This window comes from Nothoprocta perdicaria, unplaced genomic scaffold, assembly GCF_003342845.1.
Source record: "Nothoprocta perdicaria isolate Ctin4 unplaced genomic scaffold, notPer1 scaffold_21, whole genome shotgun sequence".
Classification (NCBI taxonomy): domain Eukaryota; kingdom Metazoa; phylum Chordata; class Aves; order Tinamiformes; family Tinamidae; genus Nothoprocta; species Nothoprocta perdicaria.
Genome location: NW_020455316.1, coordinates 5,645,587 through 5,669,367, shown reverse-complemented (window position 1 = coordinate 5,669,367; position 23,781 = coordinate 5,645,587). Strand labels below are relative to the sequence as shown.

The 23,781-nt window shown below is 43.4% G+C and overlaps 1 protein-coding gene across 1 annotated transcript in view; it reads right to left on the bottom strand.

Annotated features, from left to right (window-relative positions):
- The window catches only part of ELOVL4 (ELOVL fatty acid elongase 4), a 29,162-nt gene extending 5,651 nt beyond the window's left edge, over positions 1 to 23,511 (bottom strand). The window contains exons 1-3 of the mRNA XM_026038476.1: positions 23,401 to 23,511; positions 7,868 to 8,055; positions 4,587 to 4,667 (exon numbers count right to left, since the gene is read on the bottom strand). Of these exons, the coding sequence (XP_025894261.1) occupies positions 4,587 to 4,667; positions 7,868 to 8,055; positions 23,401 to 23,500 (369 nt within the window). The 5' untranslated portion in view covers positions 23,501 to 23,511. The remainder of the gene's footprint in view (positions 1 to 4,586; positions 4,668 to 7,867; positions 8,056 to 23,400) is intronic.
- Positions 23,512 to 23,781: the final 270 nt, after the last annotated feature.

The following is a 23,781-nucleotide window of genomic DNA, read 5'->3' as shown; positions in this document are numbered from 1 at the left end:
TAACAGTCCAGCATCTGTCACAGATATTTGCTAAGCTGCAGCTTTTAAATAAATTACRGAAGATAAACATCTGTTCATCTCAGGAGTTAACAATAAACACTTTGGCCTCTATTCACAAAAGGACAAGCCAGCACTACTGCATTAAGTGCCTTGGGGATCCTACCTTCTGAGAAGCTTGTTAAGAAGCCACAGCTCAGATAAACACTGCCCAAAAAGCTCTTGTTAAGCTGATATACATTTTGTTTAATAACAAAACAAGAAACAGTACAATATAAGCAGTACTTGCCAATTTACTAAACAACAGAGCAAGATGCAAGCGGAGAAAATCCCACAGAAAATTTGTACGCTATGTCCAAAACGTTACAGCCTCACTCTAGGCGCCGGTGAGTCACTCACACCTCGTTCTTGCCTTTGAATTCCCCGTCCCGCAGTGAGAGCAGCTGCAACTCGTGGATTAAGATCAACTGAACTTCTGATTAAAGTGCTTCCCATCACTTCAGAACAAAAAAGCAGCATYCACCTGTTAGCAGGAATATACCTGCTTATTGTTATGTTCCTGCAGAGCCTGAAAGCTCTTTTGATCTCTCCTCATGCAGCTTTACCTGTGTTTATTCTCATCACAGGTTGCAGGAACTGCTTTCTGTCAGTGCTCCCAGTGACTTATGTAGGAATTTTGATCATTTGACATAGAAAAAAGAAAAAAATGAAACAGATATTAAGTCATTTGCCCAAGGTTACACATGCCATCAGGGGCAGAGGACAGAAATAAGGCCGAACAAGGCAACTGGTGCCCAAACTGGGCCAGGAGCACATGGCCACTATTAAACTTGCTCTGTAAAGCATCAAAAACTGGGACCTCATCATAGCCTTCCTTTGGGCAAGGCATGGAAGAAAGATTTAACTTAACAGAAAATGTGTATTATAATAGATCCTTATGAAGTCTATACTGCTGGTCAAAGCTACACCTTTTCTGGGACTATTCATAGGCCTCCATAGGCCTTCACGGGCCTTCAAAAGGCACCAGATGGCCCACCAAGATTACATTACAGCCTAAGATTAAGGGGTCAACAAGGGGTCCGCYCCTAGGACCCCTGCCTGCTGCCGGCTTCCTGGCAGACACCTGCCTTAACCCGCGACCCGGCTCCTGCTGCCTCCTTCCTCATTTTGGGCTGGGGCTGATTATCCACTGAAGGTTTGAAGGGATGGGTACTTGCCCAAGGTAATCATGACATTAAAAATTACAGAGGAAACAGAGATTTTTAAAGAGATCTCTCTTTTCCTTGTTTTAGCTRTGGAACTAGTTATAGAAAGTTTATAAGGCCATGGAGTTTGTTAACTCAAATTTTCCTTTCATGAAAGAGTAAAGAAAATTTGCAAAGATCAAATTTATAGCCTTAATTATTGCGTTTATTTCTTAAGAGGGAATTATTCAAGCTCCAGACAGAAGCACAAACAGGAAAAGTAAAAGCAGATTAAAATTTAAACAGAGGCAACCACAGTTCAGCTCTAYGATTACCACTGACACATTTAAAAGTAGGAACTAACTAACACACCACAGCTCCAGACTCCTAATTCTTAGTTCTCCAAAAATGCTAGTAATAGATGAGTCTTGTCCTGGGAAATAAGAACACACAGAAGTCAGGAGAGGGGCAAGTGGCTACTCACAGATGATAAAACTAAATAMCTGAATTTAGACATTGTTAGAAGTTGTTTATTCCAAACAGGGGAGCTCCCAAAGGAGTTATGGAATTTAGCACCTTGCATTTAGCAAAGCGTTGGTTATTCTGACTCCTAAATAGACACCTAGAATTAAGCAAAATGACCCTCCAAGATGCAGCTCCATCTCCTTCAAAAGTCCTTGTTGGGGATTTTCCCTTTTCTCTTCCTTTTCTACGTAGCTTTTCATGGCCAGTTATTAAACATCCTCCTCAATTTCCTGCCAGCAATTGGGAAGGTCACATATACCCAGATCCCCGATATAAACTGCAGATCACTGGTGTTGCAGAGCAAGTGCTCAATGTGCCTCTCTTTACACTGTTCCCTTGAAATCCCTACTGGCTGCTGTCTGAGGTAGAACGTGTTGGAGAAGACTAAAAAGACACACTCTGTCACCCAAGATGGTCAATCTTTAGCTTCTCTTTCCTTGAAGGACAAGGGATGGCTTCGTGACATCTCATTTTGAACAGGAACATGGGTCAAAGCATCCCACTCTCTGGCAGGACCATGGTAGCACTTTCCCAAGGAAAGGCAGAAGCAGAACTGTGGCTTTACACCATTACATGTGRTTTGTGTCACATTTCACATGATTTATCCCCCATTATTTTTGTTCTAGCTTTCTAAGCCAAATAATGAAGTCAAACATTAGGTGTTGCTTTTCAGATCACATTCTATAATGCTTTCTGGGCTCAGTGCTGTTCCCTTTTGAGTCAGTGCTAGCCACCTTTACCTGAATAATGCTGGACTCATTTACTCATTTTCTTACAATTAAAGCTATTTATACGTAATTCTGTTATTGCAGAGCAAAATCCCTCTTCAGAGGAATCCTGGTGTCAATAGACACTGGATATTTACTATGTAAATCTACTGTCAGAGCTTGTCAGAGATGTGATGCAAAACTGACTAGATGTCAGCTTGAAATTAAAGGAGGAGCCCATATTTAGACACATTAAGAGTTGCTTTTTCAGGTTTACTTTAAGTGATGACAAATAGAACCTTAAGTTTTTAAAAACACCCTACKGTGTCAAAAACACAGAGTGAACACAGAGTGGGACTTACTGTAACGCAGGCCAGAAACTTCTCTCCGACTCCTTGGTTAGACAAGAGAACCACGCTCACTGGGGAAAGTGTAGCTTGCCACTTGTTTTCTACTTGTTGTCAACTAATCATTTCTTGTAACAACTTCACAGAACACAAATTGTATTGCTTTCCTAATTCAATCACACATTGCACATTACAGTCTACAACTTTAGAAATAAATTTTACGTAAATGCATAAGTCTGTAGAGAGCTTAGAAAGTCAGGAAATGCAAAGAGCTGATCCTGCTCTTTGCTGATACTGACACTGCCTTTTCCAGACACATCACACAAATACATGGTGCAGGTTGTTTTGCTGTCATTCATATAACCATCCTTTGTTTGTCACAGTGATCAATGGAAGACAATTGTGTTGAGCTGGTCTGACCTGTGCACAGCCTTGCAAAAGCAAGTGCATCTAAAATTAAGGTGTGAAGTAGAGAACTTAGCACTAAGCAAATCTTCAGTCAAGTTTCCATGCAGACTGGGCTGGTTGCATGCATACAATGTGTCATTAGACACCTGGATATGCACCTTTGTACTTAGCTATGATTAAAACGCATCCTGTGTCTGTCATGCCACTTCTCAATATCATCTAGTTGTGCATAAGGATATTTTTCTCACACATTAAAAAACTGTGAAGCATTTCTAAATTAGCCAGTTTTTCTTCTTAAATAAAACTATTAATAGAAGCCAGTGAATGAAATAGTGGCAATGCTGAAAAACGGGTAGCCATAGTGCTAAAAAGAAAGGCATGCATAGAGTCATCACTTTTGCAGCACCAGCCTCTGCATAAATGGTGTAAGAAGCAGGATGATCCTTCTCACTACCCTGCTGTCACTTGCAGAGGCCTTTGGATAATCTACCCACAAACAGCCACCTTGCCAAGACGGGCGTTTTTCAAAGTGTATTACAAGCATTATACATATTAGGAACATAACACATTCTCAGAGTAACACTTTCAGGAACATGTTCTAATCTGTAGAGGACAAAGCTTGCAAGAAGAGCTGCAAGATTCTCCCGTGTCAGCTCTGTGGGAAGATAAGGCTCAGCACACGAGCCAGCCAACACTATCGCGGAAGGTACCAACCTTTGGCTCTTTGATCCAAACTGAACGCCTTCCAAAAAACACACATCTGAAACCTAAGCTTCTGCAATGCATGAGCTCATAATACCTTTGCCAGATGCCAGGAGGAGCTCACCAAGCCAAGCAGGGGTAAAGGGGACCAAAAGCTGCCCCATCAGTGGGACTGAAGTGCAATCATGGCCTAAGCTGGCCTATCTCACCCGCTTTGATCTAGCTCCAGCACTACCCCTTTGCTGTGGTTACAGTGGAGCACGAACTTCAGCAATCACAGTGTGCATGCACAGTTTATCACGGCTTGTACCACCTCCCGTGAAGCCCAGGATGGTATCTTCAGGATTAATCTTATTTGTACCGGTTAGATGAAAGTTAAGGCAAATACCTGATGCATTGCAAATAAAGTGCTATGTGTAACGCAGTGAAACCAAAAGCAATCTGTCCAAATATAACGGATTAGAATCMTAGAATCATAGAATGCCRAAGGTTGGAAGGGACCTCAGAGGTCATCGAGTCCAACCCCCCTGCTCACGCAGGGTCACCTAGAGCACGTGGCACAGGGCTGCATCCAAGMGGGTTTTAAAGATCTCCAAAGAAGGAGACTTATAGTCATGGTTGACAGAAGAACTCTGAAAAAACAGTTTTCAGACAAGACAAACTGCAACATAATACTATATATTACGTAAACCTTTATGTAAATGGGAAATACTCACCCTAACTTCATAAACATTGTCTGAATAATCCACAGTCTGGCAGACATAGCTGTACCCTCGAGCTCTTGACGACAAAAACAGCTGAAAATATTAAAGCCATAGGTGAGGGGAAAGATGCTGCATAAAGCCTATTTAAAACAAGTATCAGTACACATCTTTATCAAAGTTACCTGATTAAAAACAATTCTAAATATCCTTACGGGTTCCAAGACTACTATTGAATAAAGACAACATTTAGTTCCAAAAAGGTATTATTAGACAGTGCCTATTTTTTCCTTCTAAGGTAAAAACACACATACAGACACACAAAAGGACACTTATGTCTCCTGCATATATTTGCCCAGATAATTAGAAGTCTGTGTAAATGACTAAGAACTCARGATGACCTTATGCTATTCCGCAGCTAGCATCAATCTTCTCTTAAATGTCTCTAGCTTCACAGACAGAAATCACCCAGATGTGTTCACTAATAATGGCAGAAGAAWTCCAATAATGGATGAGAGAGATCTCTCTCTGTCCCATATATAAGGATAATTTAGACCTACCATTCTTACAACAATATAACAACCTAGCACAGGAAAAAAACATCCTAACAGCTAGTGCTGATAACCATGAAACAGGTTAATAGAATTTAGATGAAGAAAAATGATACATTTTTGTGCAGACAGAGGTGACCTGAGGAATATGAAATGCTCCTGGTGGGCTACTTCAAATAAAGCTTGTTGCAATAACCTGAACTAGAAAAAATGAACTTGAAATTTGAGCAAGTTTCCCTTGAAAAGAAAAACACTTGTTTAGAGACCATGGGTGTACAAGGTTAAGGCAAYGCTTTTCATATTGACATTCCTGAATTTTGTGAACCAAATGGCACATAGCTACATAATCTCACCCTGTTGAGGACCAAAATATAGCAGCGGAGCCAGTATAACCTGTGAACAGTCAAGCTGTAAAGGGGTATATGGGCAAATCTTCAAGCTAACGGCAGGCAGCCACTGACTACTCTTACCCCAAATTTCACTATTCTCTTTTAGGCTGAACTCCTGCTTGCTTCTGCATCTATCTTGCACACAGCACTAAGAGTACAGATGTAAAGTATACAGATACAACTAAAATACAAACCTGTAAAGCCTAGTGCTTCTTTATAAAAWAGAAAAATAACTGCCTATAACTCAAACCATTAGCTTCCAGCCCATGCACAGCAAACACRTTTGCACCTGAAGCGTTCCGAGTGCCCCAGTCCTGCTGATCCACACGCGACTCCAGTGGCTGGGAAAGGCTGTGCAAATGTGCTGTGCAAATGTGCTTGTGCAAACGTGCATATGTCTGTGTAAGCAAACGAGGTTTGGACACCAACTCACTTCATGTCTGCGACAATTCAGCTCATAGACAAAATACAATTTGATTGAAGAAAATAAATGAAGAGAGATGGACACTGCAAAACCCACGGAACTCTTCTTAGGGGATTTTCTGTTTTAATCTGCCAAAATGATTGGATTTCATGATTCTCACAATTAGTTTTTGGTGTCAACATGAAATTCTGTTGTGCTTGTAATTTATTTTCCTAGATTTAGACTATTTATCAGGGTAGCTTTTTAACATGAGATTAAGACACCAAAAGAACTAGATCGCTTCTGAAGCTAAGACTGGTGCAGTGGGAGAGCAATCAGCCTCAGTTCCCATGAGCACAGGGCAACTCTTAACTTCAGAAAAGCAGCAAAATAAGAAAACCCTTTTGTGAATGCTCCTTAAAGGAGGGATCAGGAATGTGAACGCTCAGGACTTCTGCCTACTAAATATAGGAGCAAAGAGAAAAAACAGGTTTCACAAAGGAAGAAGTGTGACCGTAACACCAAGTAAACTGAAGACTAGTGTTAAACTTCAGAAATGCCAGTGGAAACAACTATGTCCCTGCTAGATTATGGTCTAGATGATGTTATATGACACATAATTCCTCATTTCTTCTTCTTCTTCTTTTTTTTTTTTTTTTCCCCAAGCTTTCATCGATCTGTACGGTATCATAAGACTCTGAAGATCTCTGAACCTTCCTAACTATTACCACCCACGAACAAATCCATGGACACAGCAGAGCCTGAACTGGATGAAAGCAGTTTGATGTGATGCGTACTAGGAAACACTCTGCAAAACTGAACCCTCATACCAGTGCTGCCATCACTGGAGCTGCACACTATGGAAGACATAAAATATTTCAGTCTGAGTGGTGAGTCAGTTTAGAGATAATGGCAACTGAGAGGCAAGGGGTAAAATTAGCTTTGCTGAACAATGCCTAGAAAGAGGCTTAAAGCAGTGAGCAATATTGTTATAGAAGCTCTGGGAAGTGGCTCATATGCAGAAAATTGTCAGATATGCTACYTGCTTTGGGGGCAGGAGTACAGAACAGATTGCCAAGAAAAGAACTCCGCAAAGCTGTCATTTTAACTGCACAGTTTCCTTGCTTGCTCCTGGGAATGGGTTTTGTCAATGTAAGATCTAAGGTCTTCCAGAAGGGCGACCCTCAATCCACATGAGCCAAGTCCCTGCAAAATGAAACTGCTCCTGAGCAACAGCTACATTCTCAGCCACCATGTGGGAACTCTCAGTCCCGCTCAGCTGCTGCTAAGGAGCGGTTTCCTCTGTGCAGGAAATCTAAGGAAGGAAAAACACAGCAGTTCTTAAGAACTTGTTACTAGAATTTTACAAATTAGAATTTTACAAACTCAGTATCTGAACACTGCAACCTTTCCTGCATTCTTACTCTAAAAAGCAAACTTCCAGGCAGGATATTTCTCTGCAAAGCATACTATGGATGAATTGCTAAAAAATGCTAGAAGTGATAAAAATATTGAAGGCAACAACTTAATTTGCAGTTAGACACATCCTGCTACCTGCTAATTAGCAGTTAGACACATCCTGCTAATTAGGATAATTAAAAATTAATATATATATATATATCAGATATATATCAGAAGTGTTAAACCTCTACTGATTTTTAGTTAATCTCTCTAATCTTTACACTAACATAAATCTAAGAAGAACCTGAATTAGCTAGTACATGCTAGCACATACTGCTAGCTATGTGTACTAATTTAGCATGTGTGTTCACCGGTAAATGATATCTAGCTATAAAAACACTCACATGAAAGGCAAATGCAGCCTTAAAGGTCTGCACAAGACCTTTATCTTCAACAGATGCACCTTGACTATATAAAGTCCTATTCAGTTTTCAATCCCTCTACCATCTCAAACTCAAACAGGGCTCCCCTCTTGAGGGAGGGCATACGTACCTCTTTGAAAATGAAGAAATTGAGTAGAACCATGCCGAAGTTGTAAACAACCAACAGGAAACGTAACTGGAAGGGCTCTCTTGTCTTCATCCATTTGGGGCCCAGCCAGACGGTGAGGAGATAAATAGTGCTTATAGTCAGTGTTGGAAAGGGAGAGTGCATCAAGGGCCAGTCATCAACACGTTTGTCTGAGGGGGAAAGAGGCAGACAAAAGGAATCACAAAAGGTATCAAGGCTACAGTTATTTCACCCTTACTTTAGGGATTTTGTTTGCCAAGCCCTCTTGTCTCCTGGAGCAGCTGAACTAGATAGAAAGAAAAAGCACATTATGTCTCTACTAGGAAAATTAAAGGAAATAAATAGTCAAAAAAAAAAAAAAACCCTCATAAAAACCCACCTCTCACATAGAGATTCACTATGTTAAATAATTTATGTTGTCTAGTTCTACAAGCCAAAACAATAAAATAAAATAAAATAAAATAAAATAAAATAAAATAAAATAAAATAAAATAAAATAAAATAAAATAAAATAAAATAAAATAAANAATAAAATAAAATAAAATAAAATAAAATAAAATAAAATAAAATAAAATAAAATAAAATAAAATAAAATAAAATAAAATAAAATAAATCCTGAGCCCAATACAACCCTCCCTCACCCATCCCACCTGCAGAAGTTTCATGATGAGCAGTGACCAGAGCAGCAACATAATCAACTGCTCAACAGTACTGCAAGCGGAAAATACAGAAATCCAGCAAAATAATAATTAAAAAGTTAATAGTTTTGTTAGTTTAAAGTTAGGTATCAAACTGCCTCCAACTAATTTTACACAGGTTATATGACAGATAAGTGTCTTTGCTACTTGATGTGTGTCAGTCTCACATACTTCAGAGAAAAGAGTGACAAGGTTACTAGAAATCTATTAAATAAAACAATTTAAAGGGATGGCTTTAGTTAGAGTATTCTCTGCTGACATTTGGGAGACCAAAGTTTTATTTACAGTCTCCTTTAGTCACTCAAGGGATCTAGACTTCCACATACCCTAGGGCCCAGAATTTACTATTATTAAGTGCTGAACGTGTGTCAAAAAAGTACTCTTAGCCAAAGGAATTCGTGGCATCTAGGATTAGAAGATGGATCTGCTACGGGGGAAGGAGATTGCATGAAGTGAGGCCTCCTTACTCAGCAGTTCTTCCCCTTGCATATGCAGGTTAATCTCTAGTCACACTAACAGACAAAATGTAATAAACCCATAATTATCAATGCTCTGCACATCTCCAAAATATCTAATTGGATATCTGAGCAACTCCAGATGCTTCAACCAACTGGAATTTAGATGGAATTAAGAGCAGAGTGCCCCTCCAGGAGCCCGGACATCTRAAACACCTTCAGCTGCTCGTGGGCAAACCCGCAGACAGCAGCGCAGTTCAACTCTTCTTCACGGTGACCCAAAGACAGACAAGAAAACTACAGCGTAATTTTCTAATTCCCAACTTACCTATTTAGACAAGTTAGAAGAGGAATCAGGACCTAATTTTAAGAGCAGATTTCCTAAGACTCTCTGCATTTGCAATAATTCCTATACACCGTGATCTGCAGAGATGACCTCCACGGCACAAGCTCCACTTGCTTTCAGTCAGTGCCACAGGGTTTGATCACCACATTGCACAGAAGACTCTTCCCAGCAAGTTTCTACAACACCTGGTACTCCATGGAAAACATGGTATTMATTGCCTTGTACTAGTCCTAGGGCACTGCAGGGCAGCCCCACTTTCCAGACCTCTTTGGCTGCCAGGGATCCATGGCTCTGCTGCAGTTATCACATTACTGTCCAGCTTGCACTTAAGTTCCTGAATGGCTTGTAGCAATTTCTCTATCAATCCAAATTTAACAGGTCACATGATTAAAAAACAACAACAAAACACAGAAGAAAAGCAGACCCTCACYTTCTGCAAGGCATGAATTAATGACCAAAGATTCATCCCTACCAAGCGAAACGAAAGGTTTGCTTCTTAAATCAGAGACCACTCTGGGGACAGCASTGTGTGAGACGCTCCAAACAAATCTGCATCTCACTCTGCACTGCAGTGGGGCAAGACGCAAGCGCAGGGCAGGCAAGTGTTGCTCCTGCAGCCTCTCTCTGCGACACAAAGGGGCGAGGATGCCTCGGAGAACCGGCTCCTGTTTTCCAACCCAGTCCTACAGGMGGTCCTGACTGCTAAAATGACAGTACTGAAAAGGCAAAAGAAGATCTGAGTTCTACCTACGAGCTACGTATTCACTGCCCAAAATAGTAAAGCTTGACCTATCCCAGATTTCTTTGGGGGGCAAGAGAGATAAAGAGAAGTATTCCCGATTTCTAAAGGGAGGATGAGGACTCCCTTGGGTGAAGGGAGAAAGGGAGGACAAAACACTCTTTTACGAAAGCCCAGCTGATGTGGGCTTCTCCTTGTGCCTCATCAAATCTCTATTCCATTCTGCTGCCTACTTTCAACAGGTACCACAGAACTGCAGAACCAAACAGGAGAAAGGCAGGGACTGGGATTTCATTGGCCTGGCCTCTCCTGGGATAACCACCCTTTGAACAACGCATGCCCACGTGGGAGGACACACGCCGTCCTACAGCACTCAACGCTGTTCTATAATAATCCTGGCCATGCCAAATGGAAGAATATTAACAGACAAAACCAAGTTGCTGGTAATTCCTATTATGCTCATCATGAACAACATTGTGCACTTATTTTAAGGACATTTAGGAGACCACATATGATTATTTTTTTAATGATACAGTGCCAATAGAAAACAAGCTATATTATTCTTAGGAACTTCGAGATTTAAAAATTTGTTCATAAGACCTTGCCAGAACAACACACAGCCACTTGCTCAGTTTTAAACCACCTCAGTGCATTTATAGCTACACAGAAGCCGCTGCAAAAGCATCTTAATTTCAGACAAGCCTGTTTGGCCAAGTTCTACCTTAAAACACCCACCCAGCTACACACAGACACAGTTTCCAGCCTCTTTTCAGATAAACTCTCTTTAAAACCAGCCAGATACATTCACTCACTCAAGTCACCTGCTTAAGAGACAAGCCTTCCAGCATACTCCCCAAAAAGCATCCTATCCTTAGGAAAACAAACCCACATGCTTTTGTGTCCTACTTATTAGCTGGTGCTGATGACCACAAGCGATTTCTGCAAACTGGAGAGGACAGGTAGCTTAAGGGCCAYGTGCTTGTTTTGAATCCTGCAATATTCACATGCAACAGGTAATTATTTGAAAATGAAATAAGCAGCAAGCAAAAAGGCAAACTGCCTGAATTAAAAAAAAAATCCTTCCAACTGCTTTGGAGCAAAACGAGGAATGCTTTTACYTGATTAGAACTGACAGAGAGTGACTGAATCTTCCAGGGGATTAATGCGTCCGTCTTTCAAATCCTAAGACCCAGATTCTAATTTGATCACAAATAAAACGACTGCRATGGTGGAACAGGTTACAGCACAGGAACGGTGCTTTTTGTGAGGCAGGAGAAGATTTAGAATAAAAAATTAAAGCTGCATTTCATTGTAAATAAAGATCCAGAATAAAATAAGACATCTGCTAACATGTTTCTGCTGGAAAACTATTTTTCTGTATATCAAGATTTCACATTCTTCCCTTATATAAAGTTTACCTGTGGTTTTGTGCATGTAAGTTTTCAAACTGCAAAGCCAAGATAAGAAACAAGGGAACACACGTAAGTGCAATTGCTCTGGTACTTGTCTTGTGGAATTTAATTCCTTATTGTGTGCTGGAATTAATGGAAAACACGCAAATTAAGCCCTCTCACTTTGGCTGTTAGAGCAAGAGAAAAAGCAGTGCCACTAAAAAGATCTAAATAAGAATAAAATACCTAGTAATGGCCAAAGAGATATAACTAATCCACAAAACCTATACTGGAACACGGAAGAAGAAAAAGAATGGAATTGAATAAATCTGCACTTCGGACAATCTAAAGATTAAATCCTAAAAGATTCCCACGAAACACTGCAAGTGTATTAATGCAAAAATACTTCTTTTGACAGTAGTTCAGCATTTTCTTACCACTAGATTGAGAATTTGAGCTTATTAAGTTTCCTGTTCATTAGAGAGAGCAGAATCAATTTTCTTTCCTCGCTGAGCACAAACTTCAAGCAAACCCAAGCGCCGTTCCTCATGCATTCCCAGTGTGAATTCCTGAACCCGGGGAATCCTGAATTCCTGAACCCAGGAATATCAGTTCCAGAGAGAATAACTAAAATACACAGCTGCTTTGGAAATTCCCTGCACCGATATTTTAGTTAAAAACAATACTTCATAAGCTTCTGGTTTTAGCTTAACAGCGTATGCATTCCTCAGCTATAAGGTTGCTGCTCACTAATTTATCTGGAGAGCCTTTCCAAGTTATTAATAGCTATTGATACTATTCTCAGAGCAAAGACACTTACAGTGCCAATCCAGCACATCCATCTGTCCAATTACCTTTCTAAAGGCTCTGCAGAGGTGAGGGAAACTGTCTCAAAGYGGCTCTTAACAATGAGAATTCTCTGTAGCTTTGCTGTTTATTTGGACAAGAAGTCCTCCTAAAGGTCCAAGTTCAAGAAGTAGAGATTTCCTTCCACAAGGATGAAATTTTAATTCTGCTATGTAAGGCAAACCAGAATTTTCTAAGTAAAGTATTTTTCTATGAACGCTGCTTCTTTATTCTAACTTTTCACATATCCTATTAGCCTCCACAGCATTATAACTGAAGCAAATTATAAAAAGAAAATATATACCATATAATAAGTGTCACAAACATAACTTTATGCATCTTAAAATGAAGTATTTTTAATTTTAAAAAAACTGTAAAAAAAAAGAAAAAAAAGAAAAAACCACCAAGAAAAACCATTACAACTTTAACAGTGCAATTTCAAAGAATCATTTGCTTTCAGGCCCCTTAGAGCTCGTCAGTGCTAGCATTAACTTGCCTGCTTCGATATTGATGATCCATTGCACCCTCCACTCTAGACCTATTTTTTTTTTAATAAGAAATCATATGACAGAGCAGAGGAGTCTCAGCTCAGAGCTAGGCCTGTAGGCTTGTGGCTGGTGCACAAACACAGCCTCCCTCCTGCTCAGCCAGAGGAAACTCTGCATATTATGGCCTTAAGGAGGGGCTGGGCAGGGGCACCACTGCAACACAGCAAGGACACATGGGACATCCCTTTTACTCCTCTTTCTTGGTTTTAGCTCTTGGCAATGTGTGCAGAGAGTCTTCTGGCACTTTACATATTCCTAAGAAGTCCAACAGGAGCAGAGACACCTTTAGCTAACTCGGGGCCACTGCAACCCAGGCCGATCTGTGAAGGGGCCTTCAACCCCTTCATAGCAGCTAAGGTGTCTTCTGTAGCAGACTTGGCCATCTTCATTGACTGCATTTTTTTCAGAGGCAGAGGATCCAGCAGAACATTCAACAGTTGACATGTTAATTGCACCCACTGTACAAMTAGGCTCCTTAAAGCCTAGCATTTGAATTAAACCTCACAAATCGGTCAGTTCTACCTTTTCATTGCTAGATTGAGGACCTACCTATTACGAAAATTTCCCCTCCTCTCATTTAGGTCTCTCACGAGAAGGCGAATTTTCCAATCCTTTAACCAATCCATTGACCCTCTCTGGATACTCTCCAGACATTTAGGTTAGGCTTGGGACTGCTCCTGAGCAAAAGCCACAACTCTAGCAGCCTAGTCAGGGTGGCTTTCCAGAACAATTCTGTGTCACCAAACATAACATTGTAACACCAACGGTGGCTAGGATCCATTAAAAATAAAACAGTAAAACTAAGGACCATGTGACAAAAGCTCCCAAAAGCCCAACACAAAAGCAGAACCGATGCCCTTCTTATTTAAGTCACTTTTTGATAGAGGAGTACAAAGAAACCACATTTACCTTGATCTTCAAAGAATAGATGGGGGGATTTGAAACAAGTATTTTGCTCAGGCTTTAACTAGCCACGAATACAATAACTCCTTTGGGCTGAGGGGCATCTGAATTTTAAGAAAGTTACTACCTTAATAAACTATAAGAGACCAAGATGCAAGAGTTAAAACAAAATAAAAAAGTCTCAACCCCAACACATAAGGGCAGCACATGCTCTGAAGCAGATTTTAGAAGACTGCAGGGGCAGCTGTACAAATCCCCTCCATTCAGAAGTGGGAGAGATGCCCAAACCAAAACCAGACGGGCTACAGATAAGACTAGCAGGTATCGCCTTCAACTAGATGTGGCTTTGTGTTACACTCTGGGGTTTTTTAACTGATTCTTTGGTTTTCTTTCCAAATACACCCAAGGCCAGGTAAGCCTCACATTCAACCAGCTATGAAGAACATCTCCAGGAGCTGTTAAACACTTGCACAAATGCAAAAAGGCCAAAATAGCTTTCAAGTAGCAAGAACAGCTAATCCCAATTTGTTGTCAAAAAGCAGATGAATTCTAGCTAGTACTGTAACCTCYTGGGACTCGCACAGCTCAGTCACTGGCATCACGTTGTCTTTGAGCTTGTACCCACCAATTGCAGCATCTGCTAGGCCCAACATAACGATAATAGTGACTCATTAAGCTCATGAGTCACGTCAATTCAGCACCAAGTCAAAAAAGATTTTCAACACTACCAGACTGCCACATTCAATTTTATTTACTTGCCTTCTCTGTTGTTTATGAGTATTTGTGAGGATTGGACTTCTATGAATGGTAAAAACACATCTTTACTGGAGTTCACATAAGATGAGGACAGTATTAAGTCCCCAAAGTATGGAGTTTTTTGTTTGTTTGTCAAAACTTACTATTCCCAAATGACACAAAAGCAAGATGCATTCCTAGTCAATTGACAACTGCAGATCTTTCCTCAAACRTTACAAGTTACTGGGTAAAAAGAGATACTAAAACCCTCCTTTTCAGGTTGCAATTTTATGAATTAGTTATAAAACCCTATGATCAAATCTGTATCTCCGTATTTCTAAGGAAATAAACCTGCTTCAAAACATAACAAAGAAACACCCCACACTTGGACAAGCTTAGCTTCTACAGTGGGTTTTTTTGTTACCATTTTCGTTAGACCTTTCCTGATTTCAGGCAAAACTGTCTTGTAGAGCTTGGGAGACGCCATCTGCTTACATCAGTGTGGCGTTTCTCAAGGTACTATGAAAACAGCTGTAGGGATATTAATGAACTGTAATAAGCACATTGGAAGCATGCACATTTTACATTGCAATAACAAATTAGACTATGGTCCACCTATCATAATTCATGAGTTACAATGCTGAAAGGGGTGAATGCATGATAAATCTCATCTGTAGACACTTTATTTTCTTCCTAGATGCCCCTCAGTTAGAAGCTAACATCCCTGGCAAAGGGAATGGGCTATTGACAAGAGCTTTCATTAATGACTTCTGCAAGGTCTTAACCACCACAGTGTGTGTGACGTGCTGGGTGCTCCAGCCTCCCAGGACTGCTATGGGCAGCACCATAATACCCAGTTGGTGGCTGGTGTGGGGCAAGGTCACCTCCATGTGCACAGAGCCCTAGTGCCACAGAACAGCTTGGGCTGCAGAGGGACTTTCACAGCTCCTGGAGGCACTGATGGAACGTGTGTAAACAGTAAGCGAGACCTACCCAGAGGCTCCAGGAGGCATTAGTGAGCAGCGGCACATCAGCCCTCTGATAAACTGCCCGTTATCTTCCGTTTGCATTAACGTGAGGATGCTGCTCAGCAATCCTTGAGGAAGAACTTCTTCACTGTGAGGGTGACAGAGCCCTGGCACAGGCTGCCTGGGGAGGCTGTGGAGTCTCCTTCTCTGGAGATCTTCCCAACCCGCCTGGATGCCGCCCTGTGCCCCGTGCTCTGGGTGTCCCTGCTGGAGCAGGGGGTTGGACTGGATGATCTCTAGAGGTCCCTTCCAACCTCAACCATTCTGTGAATATGATTTTACAGAAGGGTGCAGCTGTACRGAGTAAGTAAAATCTGTAGGAAAACTTACTGAAACATATTAGTTCCTATATTTAAAGTTCAAGGGGAGAAGACATGAGGTAGATTAGATCTTCCCTTGCCCAAGACAAGAGCACCAGTTGAAGCTTCAGCAGAAGGAACACTGCCAAACATTTACCCTTTTCCCCTTGACATGTSCTCAGTGAGGCAGCAAGAGTGACTAGTCTGGGGAGAAGAAACAAAAACACAGGCAAAGGCATCTTGAAACATTGTTCTCGTTTTCCAAACATGAATCGAACACAGAAGAGATCTCATGCCCCAAAATATGATAGCCTCTCATTCACTAAATATAGTAGTAGTAAAATAATAAATTTAGTAGTGAGATAACATATTTTGATGACTGTCAAAGCTAAGTCTCTCTGCTTCTACAGCCATGTTACCTTTCATGGTATCATACTGCCCCAAACTTGAGTTTCCCTAGCAGTTTCTGAAATACAATTTATCACTCACTCTTGACACAAAAGCTCTTGCATTACTAACCCTGAGGTCAAAGGACAAAAAAAAAAAAAAAAAAAAAAAAAAAACTTGTCTAAATATCAAAGCATTTGGGGGGTACTGTAATGCAAGCACTTTTATTGGAGATAAAAGAGGTAAGTGCCCTTCACCTGGCAACCTTATATGACCATTCAGAAAACAATATAAAGTTCTCTGACATTTCCATTTCTCTTTCCAGAGAAAGAAGCAGATAATATTTGAAATCAGGGAGAAAAAAAAAAAAAAAAACGGAAGAGAGGAAAAAGAGAGGAAGAGAGGCAAAGAACGCCATACTCAAGGATGCAAACTGAGGCATACATAGGACCAGGAAAAAAAAAAGGATACTTTTGAGAGCCTGCAGAGAGCACTGAGGAACTCCGGCAAGGAGAGGCAGCCAGAGCCCTGCCTCYGGGGCAGGACGGGCGGCCGGCCGCTCCCTGGCACCAAGGCAAGCCGAGGGGGCAGCCTGTTCCCGGCGGGCCGGCGAGGCGGCTCACGCCTGTCTCCGGGGCACGAGGCACGGCGGGAGCCCGCACAAGGCCCACGCTGCCCGCGGGCAGCTCTCGGCTGGCCTTGGAGCTGTCTCCTGTGTGACCGGTGCCCGCGGCAGCAGTCCTGAAAAGCCCTCGCACAGCTGCCACCTAAATCAGCGCAGGCCTGGCTTTCAGCGCTGCCTTCGCTTAGGTCTTGGAGACGCCACAAGGCCTTGAAGCCCCTGTGCTCTGAATCACCAGGCCTGAGCACAGCTGCACCCACGTCATGCCTAGGCGAGGCCCAGGAACTACATGCCCTCCACCTGTATCTTCCTCAAAGAGCGTTAGATGAGTAGGAAGCCCCAGGTAGCTCTCACACCAAAGAGTACTTTGCAAAATGCAGCGGAGGCTTCAACGGTGCTTTAAAACACAGCCTGGAGGAGAGGCACCAAGCCCTGCTGTGCGGACAGCGCCACTTCCCCGACAAGGGCTGACCGCCCAGACCCTGCTCCACGCGGACCTGCTCACACCAACACTCTTTATTAAACCAAAGCTCCTGCTCTTATTCATGGCCATCTCTTCATCTGCTTAGATTAATGAACCCTCACTTAGATCCACTTCGCCAGGCTACCCATGTTCAGCCTCACTGGCCTTAGCTCAAGAACTGTCCTGTACACAGCGCAGCAGCGTTCTCCCCCAGCCCTGTGTCCTACCACATTCTTCTTCCCGAAGTTCTTGTAACGTCAGCATGAACCTTTAAGTCACTTTCATCCAAGCACTCCCTTAATCCTTCCCACGTGGATCTAATAACTCCAAGCACCTGTTCGGACTGGCAGAGGAAAAGTGGAGCCTTGCCTCACCCACTCTCCGTGACAAGCCCTCAGAAGGAACTGCAGCCTAAGCGGCCTACACCTTCCTCTATTAATTGTCCAACAAGAATATCTTTTTCYCTCCTAGTATTCAGGTGGCCTGACAGCAATTTCTGGTTACACAGGATGGAATTGTAGTCTTGAAAACAACCTTTCCTTGTCTTCCAAAACTCTACCCCTAGTCCTACTTCAAGTTTCTTTACCCCTGAGCTCAGCATAAACACAGAGTGACGCAGGTAACTTCTAGTCATAACCAGGGAAGGAGGGGAAACAACAAAAACAAAAGGTCCAGCCACCTACAACCAGCAGCTCAACCACTAAGCTCAATTTACGTAACCAGCGCAGTCCCCGGGATCCACGTTTGTGCCTTGGACCACAGATATTCCGGCCATGAAGAATTCTTCACCTCTCACTGCAGCCTGTGGCCCCTCAATCACGCAAGGCACCAGTTTGCACCTCAGTGGTGTTGAGCATCCTCAGCTGTGGATATGACATGCCGGGAACACCACAGCAGTGATTTATGCTGTGCTGTAATCCTAAACATGCAGGCATTTGGGCATCCACAGTACTTACTAAGGTCATGCTGCTGGCTTGTTTAACCTCAGTATAAAAGACCTCAACCTTTTTCAAAGGAGCTACCTTAACAAAATCCATAACATCCAACATCTTCCGAGGACTAGGAAAAAAACCTCCGAAACTATAGATACACAGTGTTACAGAAATCTTCATAACTCCAGTTATGTTCTTCTGTCCAGGCCTCAGGACCATCTCTTCCTTCTGCCACCCCATTCACACATTTTCCTTTGCTGCTGGGCACGCTGGTGCGCTCAAACAGCAGTTTGCATCACGTTCTCATTAATCTTCTGCAAAGGAGTTTTGCTGTATTTCATCTCATTACTGACGCTGAGAGTTGTGGCTGATTATCTACAACTGCTCCTCCTGCATTTCAGGAAGGAGAAGTCTCTCTCTCTCACACCTCAGTTTCTCTTTCAGTGCCAGCTTTGCTTCAGGCTGCTCCCTCAGACTCCACATCTTGGTGCTTGGTGATCCCAAACTTCCATTTAGAGATTTCCACTTCACAACTGTTTTTCTGACTGATGTTTCCTCACGCAAAACTGACTGCATTTATTTTGTTGAGGTGTATGTCTTCTGAGTTCTGCAATCTAATGAAACCTGTTTCTTTGAGAAAAAAAAAAAAGTTACACCTGCAAAGCAAGTATTGTGTCAAATCACAGTGTGGTGCTCAGTGAGCCCTTCTAAAGCTTAGGAACTCATTCTCGTTTCTTCTGTCAAACAGGCTTCGTGGATCTTTATCTCATTCTCCATTCTCTCTTCCCATCTCCACCCTCAGAGGACCTGCCATGAAGATTCTTCTGACTCCCAGCCTTGGTGCAAAATCTCAAATACAACAAGCTACTACTTACAGTCAGGGAATCCCACTGCTCTGCTCATCACCCCAATGGATTTCCCCAAAGCACAGATACTCAGAATCCTATAGCTATATTTGGGTTTTGCATGGGAAAAGAATGAGGGAAAAGGAGATGCATTTTCTTCTGATTCTTTGTTCCCTGGGCCGAAAGGAAGGTACGTCTTAATTTACTGAACATCAGTACATTTAAACTACAGGCTAAAGTTTTCCTGGCAACATTTTTTGCATYAGTTTGAGTTCCCATTGAAGCTGCTTCACTCGACCACTTTCAAGACAAGCAGCTGCAAACGTTCCCCTGCCTTCGCCATCCTCATTGACTTTAACTTCTAGTCCAGCTGACAAAAGCTACAGCTGATACCTCCCCTGAACAAGATGTTTTGAAGAGGAACTTGGAAGACTGTCCTACCACTAAAGTGAAAGTTTGCATCTTTCTGCTCTCTCCTTTCTTCTCTATGGAAAGAGTCCATAATCCTATTAAGTGCAACAGCTGTAAATAGGTGCTGTTCCAAAGCAATCCCACGTGGCCTGGGATGGCCCTGCCTCCCTTCAGTTCTGAGCTCCAAGGACAATCATCTTGCCCAAAGTCTGTAATTCCCTCCATTGTTCAGCTCAACACACTCAAATTATTCAGCTCCTCCAAAAGTGGCATTTTGGACTCAGGGTTTCACCAGCCTCCTTTTCTGACCACAATTTCCACTGCCCTTTCACGCATGTTTGTAGACTCTTCACAATTGGTATTTTCACATTCCTCTTTCCTGGTCTGCGTCCTGAATTATTCACCTTAATAGTTCTCTCTGCTTCAGCCTGGAACCTCCCTTTAAGTCACTTGTTCAGTCATCTAATCATACCCTTAATCCTTCCTGGCAAAWCTAAGCCCAAACACCTATCTGAGCTGACAGGGAGAAGGGAGCCCTGCCCTGCCTATTGCACATGCTACTGGTCCCAAGCCTGCGCAGAAATAAAGGCACAAAATTCCTAGATCACCTTCCCCGATACAAACCGGCCCTCCGAACATCATCTCCTCCCTTGATGACTGCCAAGAATGTGTCTTCCCYCTTTCCAAACTTTCTTTCAAGTTTAGGGCTTCCTAAACGCTCTCCTTCGGATTCCTCAGGAATACCTGATTGCAGTGGATTTTATGGCTTTTACAGAAAGGAGGAAAAAAAAATGTTTGTCAAAGAATGGGAGAAAAGTAGTGTTTCAACAAATTAACAGGAAAAACCATTAAACACTGCTAAGACTGAAAATACAGTTCTGGGTAATATATATGGGCAGAAGGGAGTCRGGATATTGTTATTATTCTCAAATAGTCTTTAAATGAAAGATTTTTTTGCCCAAGACCCAATTACTTTGGATAATGTATTTAATGCTAAAATTTGAAATATCATTCAAAAAAAAAAATCAATTGGAGTCATCATATACACTTGAAAAAAAAATTTTTAGAAAGGGATGGCTGATATTTAAATAGTACAATACAGAGGGGAAAAGAAAGGCCAAATTGAAATATCAAATAGTACTGAAATAACGTGGCACAGGACTCGGTAGGACATGTGCTGCAGTTCTGCACAGCCCCATCAAGGGAATCGAGGGCTACAGATCCTGCTGGCAGGAAGGTCCAGCTGAACACTCAGAACAGAGTTAAGACAGAGCTAGGTGTCCAGTACAACATGGAAGTGGGAACCAGAGAGAATAAGTAACTCTGATTTTATATGAATGGGCAATCTCTGTGTAGGAGTAGGACTGGGAATCAAGTTTCTTCATATTTTATTGTGTAATTTTGCTGTGTAGTAGTGTTTCACTATTTATTGTGTAACGCTATTGCATGGCATCATTTGTTGAGCAACTTTGCTGCGTGGTATAGTTTTATATTTAATGATATTGAACGTTAGGCAATGGTCTTGCATGCCATAATTTATGTTGTTTGTTGAGCAACATCACTGCTGCAGTTTTTGACACAAAGGTGAATTGTGTGAATTCACACAACAGCTGTGAATTCATGATTTCAACACGGATTCACTTACAGGTGGCAAAGGGAGACAATTCTTGATTTATTTTCCCCGAGTGAAAACATATTGAAAAGCAGCAAACTGAGTATGTATTTAAATGGCACCAGAACTTAGGATACTAAGATGTTATTTCATTATACAATAATGCAACATTGCCTCATCATGACACTTTCTTATCTAGTGTATATTGTTACTACATTGTGTGATATTACATGTTCCACATTTCTCTAAGAACTACAAGACAATTAAGAGGAACTTTACCCACTACTGAGTACACAAGTAACACGATTATGACACACCTTAGCTCCTATCCAAATATACACTTGCAGGGAACCACCAAAATCCAGAGCCTGAACAAGATCTCACAACCCTTCATGCAAAATGCAACTGATAAACTTCATTATTGTGGAATCCCATGTTACAGCAACACTACTGAACTCAGTTTCCTATAATTAGGAAAAGCTTCCTTCCTCTACTATAATTAGGAAGAGACTTGAGCAAATTTTAGATGTCATCACAATGGCATCCCTGCACTGCTCAAGATTCTCCAAAGGGGTAGTTTCCTCTTTGTGTGGCACTCACCTAAGTTACTTATCTTGCCATCRCTTGCTCAGATTGCCATTTTTATCCATTTGGAGCGCGTCACCGTTGCTTACGGCAAGCGTAGCCCGTACACAAACTTAAAGAACATGTTCAGCATCCAGGAAAAACACCAGCAATTAAAGCCTTTTACAAACAAAGCCAGAAATCTGTGAGAACGTTTCGTACCTACATCTATTTTTACACGCATCCTAAAATGCTACTGAGCAGCTAGAAGGGCATTCCTTCCGTGCATTACCTGGTAATCTATGAACAGTTGTGTGGAGCAAGAGAGCAACCCCGGCGGATTACGCCGAAGTGCTGCTGCAGCATTTTCCTCTGATCTCATCCGCAGGCGCGTTTGAGGTGCGGGAGAAAAGCACGCGTGCAAGTTTAATATCGCTCTTGGGATACGTCAAAAAAATAAAATTGTAAGAAAGGCTGGGAATGCAGAACAGGCAAAAATGTGCTCCCGGCACCTGTAACATAAGGTTAATTTATTATCTAACAGATGGCATGAGGGAGGGGGGCRGAAAAGGAAAGAGTGCTGATGCAGTAGGGAGCTTCCAGCATCTCTAGCCAAAGCCCCGTATTTTCAGTTATCACAAAGTACCTACGGACCTACATTCACTCCAGAATTTTCTCCATGTATTTCCAGCTTTAACCACAGTGGTTCCCGACCTCGGCACTAACGCAGACAACTATAAAACGAGGAAAGTGCYGCGGTGCTATCACGCCAAGGGCTCGAGCCTCTGTGCGAGCGCCACACGCCAGAGCCAAGGGCCGCCCGGTCTGCTGTCCCAGTCCTGAAAGCTGCTCCCTGCGTTCCTCCTCACTTACAAGGCATTTTCCGCCCCTTCCGCAACCCCTGCCCTGCGATTACGGGTTGCCGGGACAGAAGTGGGTCACGGGGAGATGGGAAAAGCACCAGAGGAGCCCAGGGGCGCTTCATGCACGGCTAAAAGCTTCTGCTCGGCCTCGAGCGGCTCGGATCCTTGCGCCGGCCGCCAACCTGCAGCGCGTAGGCGCCGCTGCCGCCGGCGGGCCCAGGCCGTCCCCGCGGGCAGCGCATCCCGAGCGGATCCAAGCGGAGCCGCGGCCGCCAGCAGCCCCAGGCACCGCTCACGCAGCGGGTAACGCTCCATGAATGTGATTTCGCTGCTTAGCCAAGGCTGGAGGCACAAAACGCCGGGCCATCCCTCCATCCATCCCTGCCTCCATCCCTCCCTGCCGCCCTCCATCCCTCCCTGCGGTGCAGGGCCATGGAGGCAGCGGAGGGAGCCACGGCTCTGCAGGGCAGGGATGCCCTCATCGCCCGCCCCGTGGCAAGGGCCACGATACGGGGTGGAAAAGCATAAACTGGAATAAAACAGGATAAAAGGGAATGAATTGGAATAAAACGGAATAAAAGGGAATGAGCTGGAATAAAACGGAATAAAACAGAATAACGTCACGACGGGTTCCCCGGCGCCGCTCCGGGCTGCAGCGGGTGCCGAGGGCCCCCCCCAATCCCAATCCCAATCCCAATCCCGGTCCCGGCCCAGGTCGCCCCGTCCGCCCCCCCCCCCCGCGTCTCCCGGGCAACGGAGCCATTTTGACCGCTGCGCGTCCGCGCGGGGGGCGCGGGCGGCCCCGGCATGGCGGCGGCTCCGCGTTACCTCGGATGCTCCAGGTCCAGCGGTAGAACTCGAGGGTGTCGTTGAGGACGCTGGAGACGAGCCCGGCGGGCCGGGGCGGCTCTGCGGCGGCGGCGCCCATGGCGAGCAGCAGCAGCAGCGGCGGCGGCGGCGGCGGGGCCGGCAGGACGTGTCGGGGAGCGCGCGGTCCGTTGCCTCTTGCGCCGGGGCTGCGGCTGCTGCTGCTGCTGCCCTGCGAGGGCCGGGGATGTGATTTAAATCGCGATCTCTCCGTGTCTTCCCTCCAGACTCCGCCTCGCTCCCGTCACCGGCTCCCGTGCCCCGCAGGGAGGGAGGGAGGAGGAGGAGGATGGGGAGGGGGGACGGGGGCGGCCGCGGCACCGCAGCGCCCGGCGCGGAGCA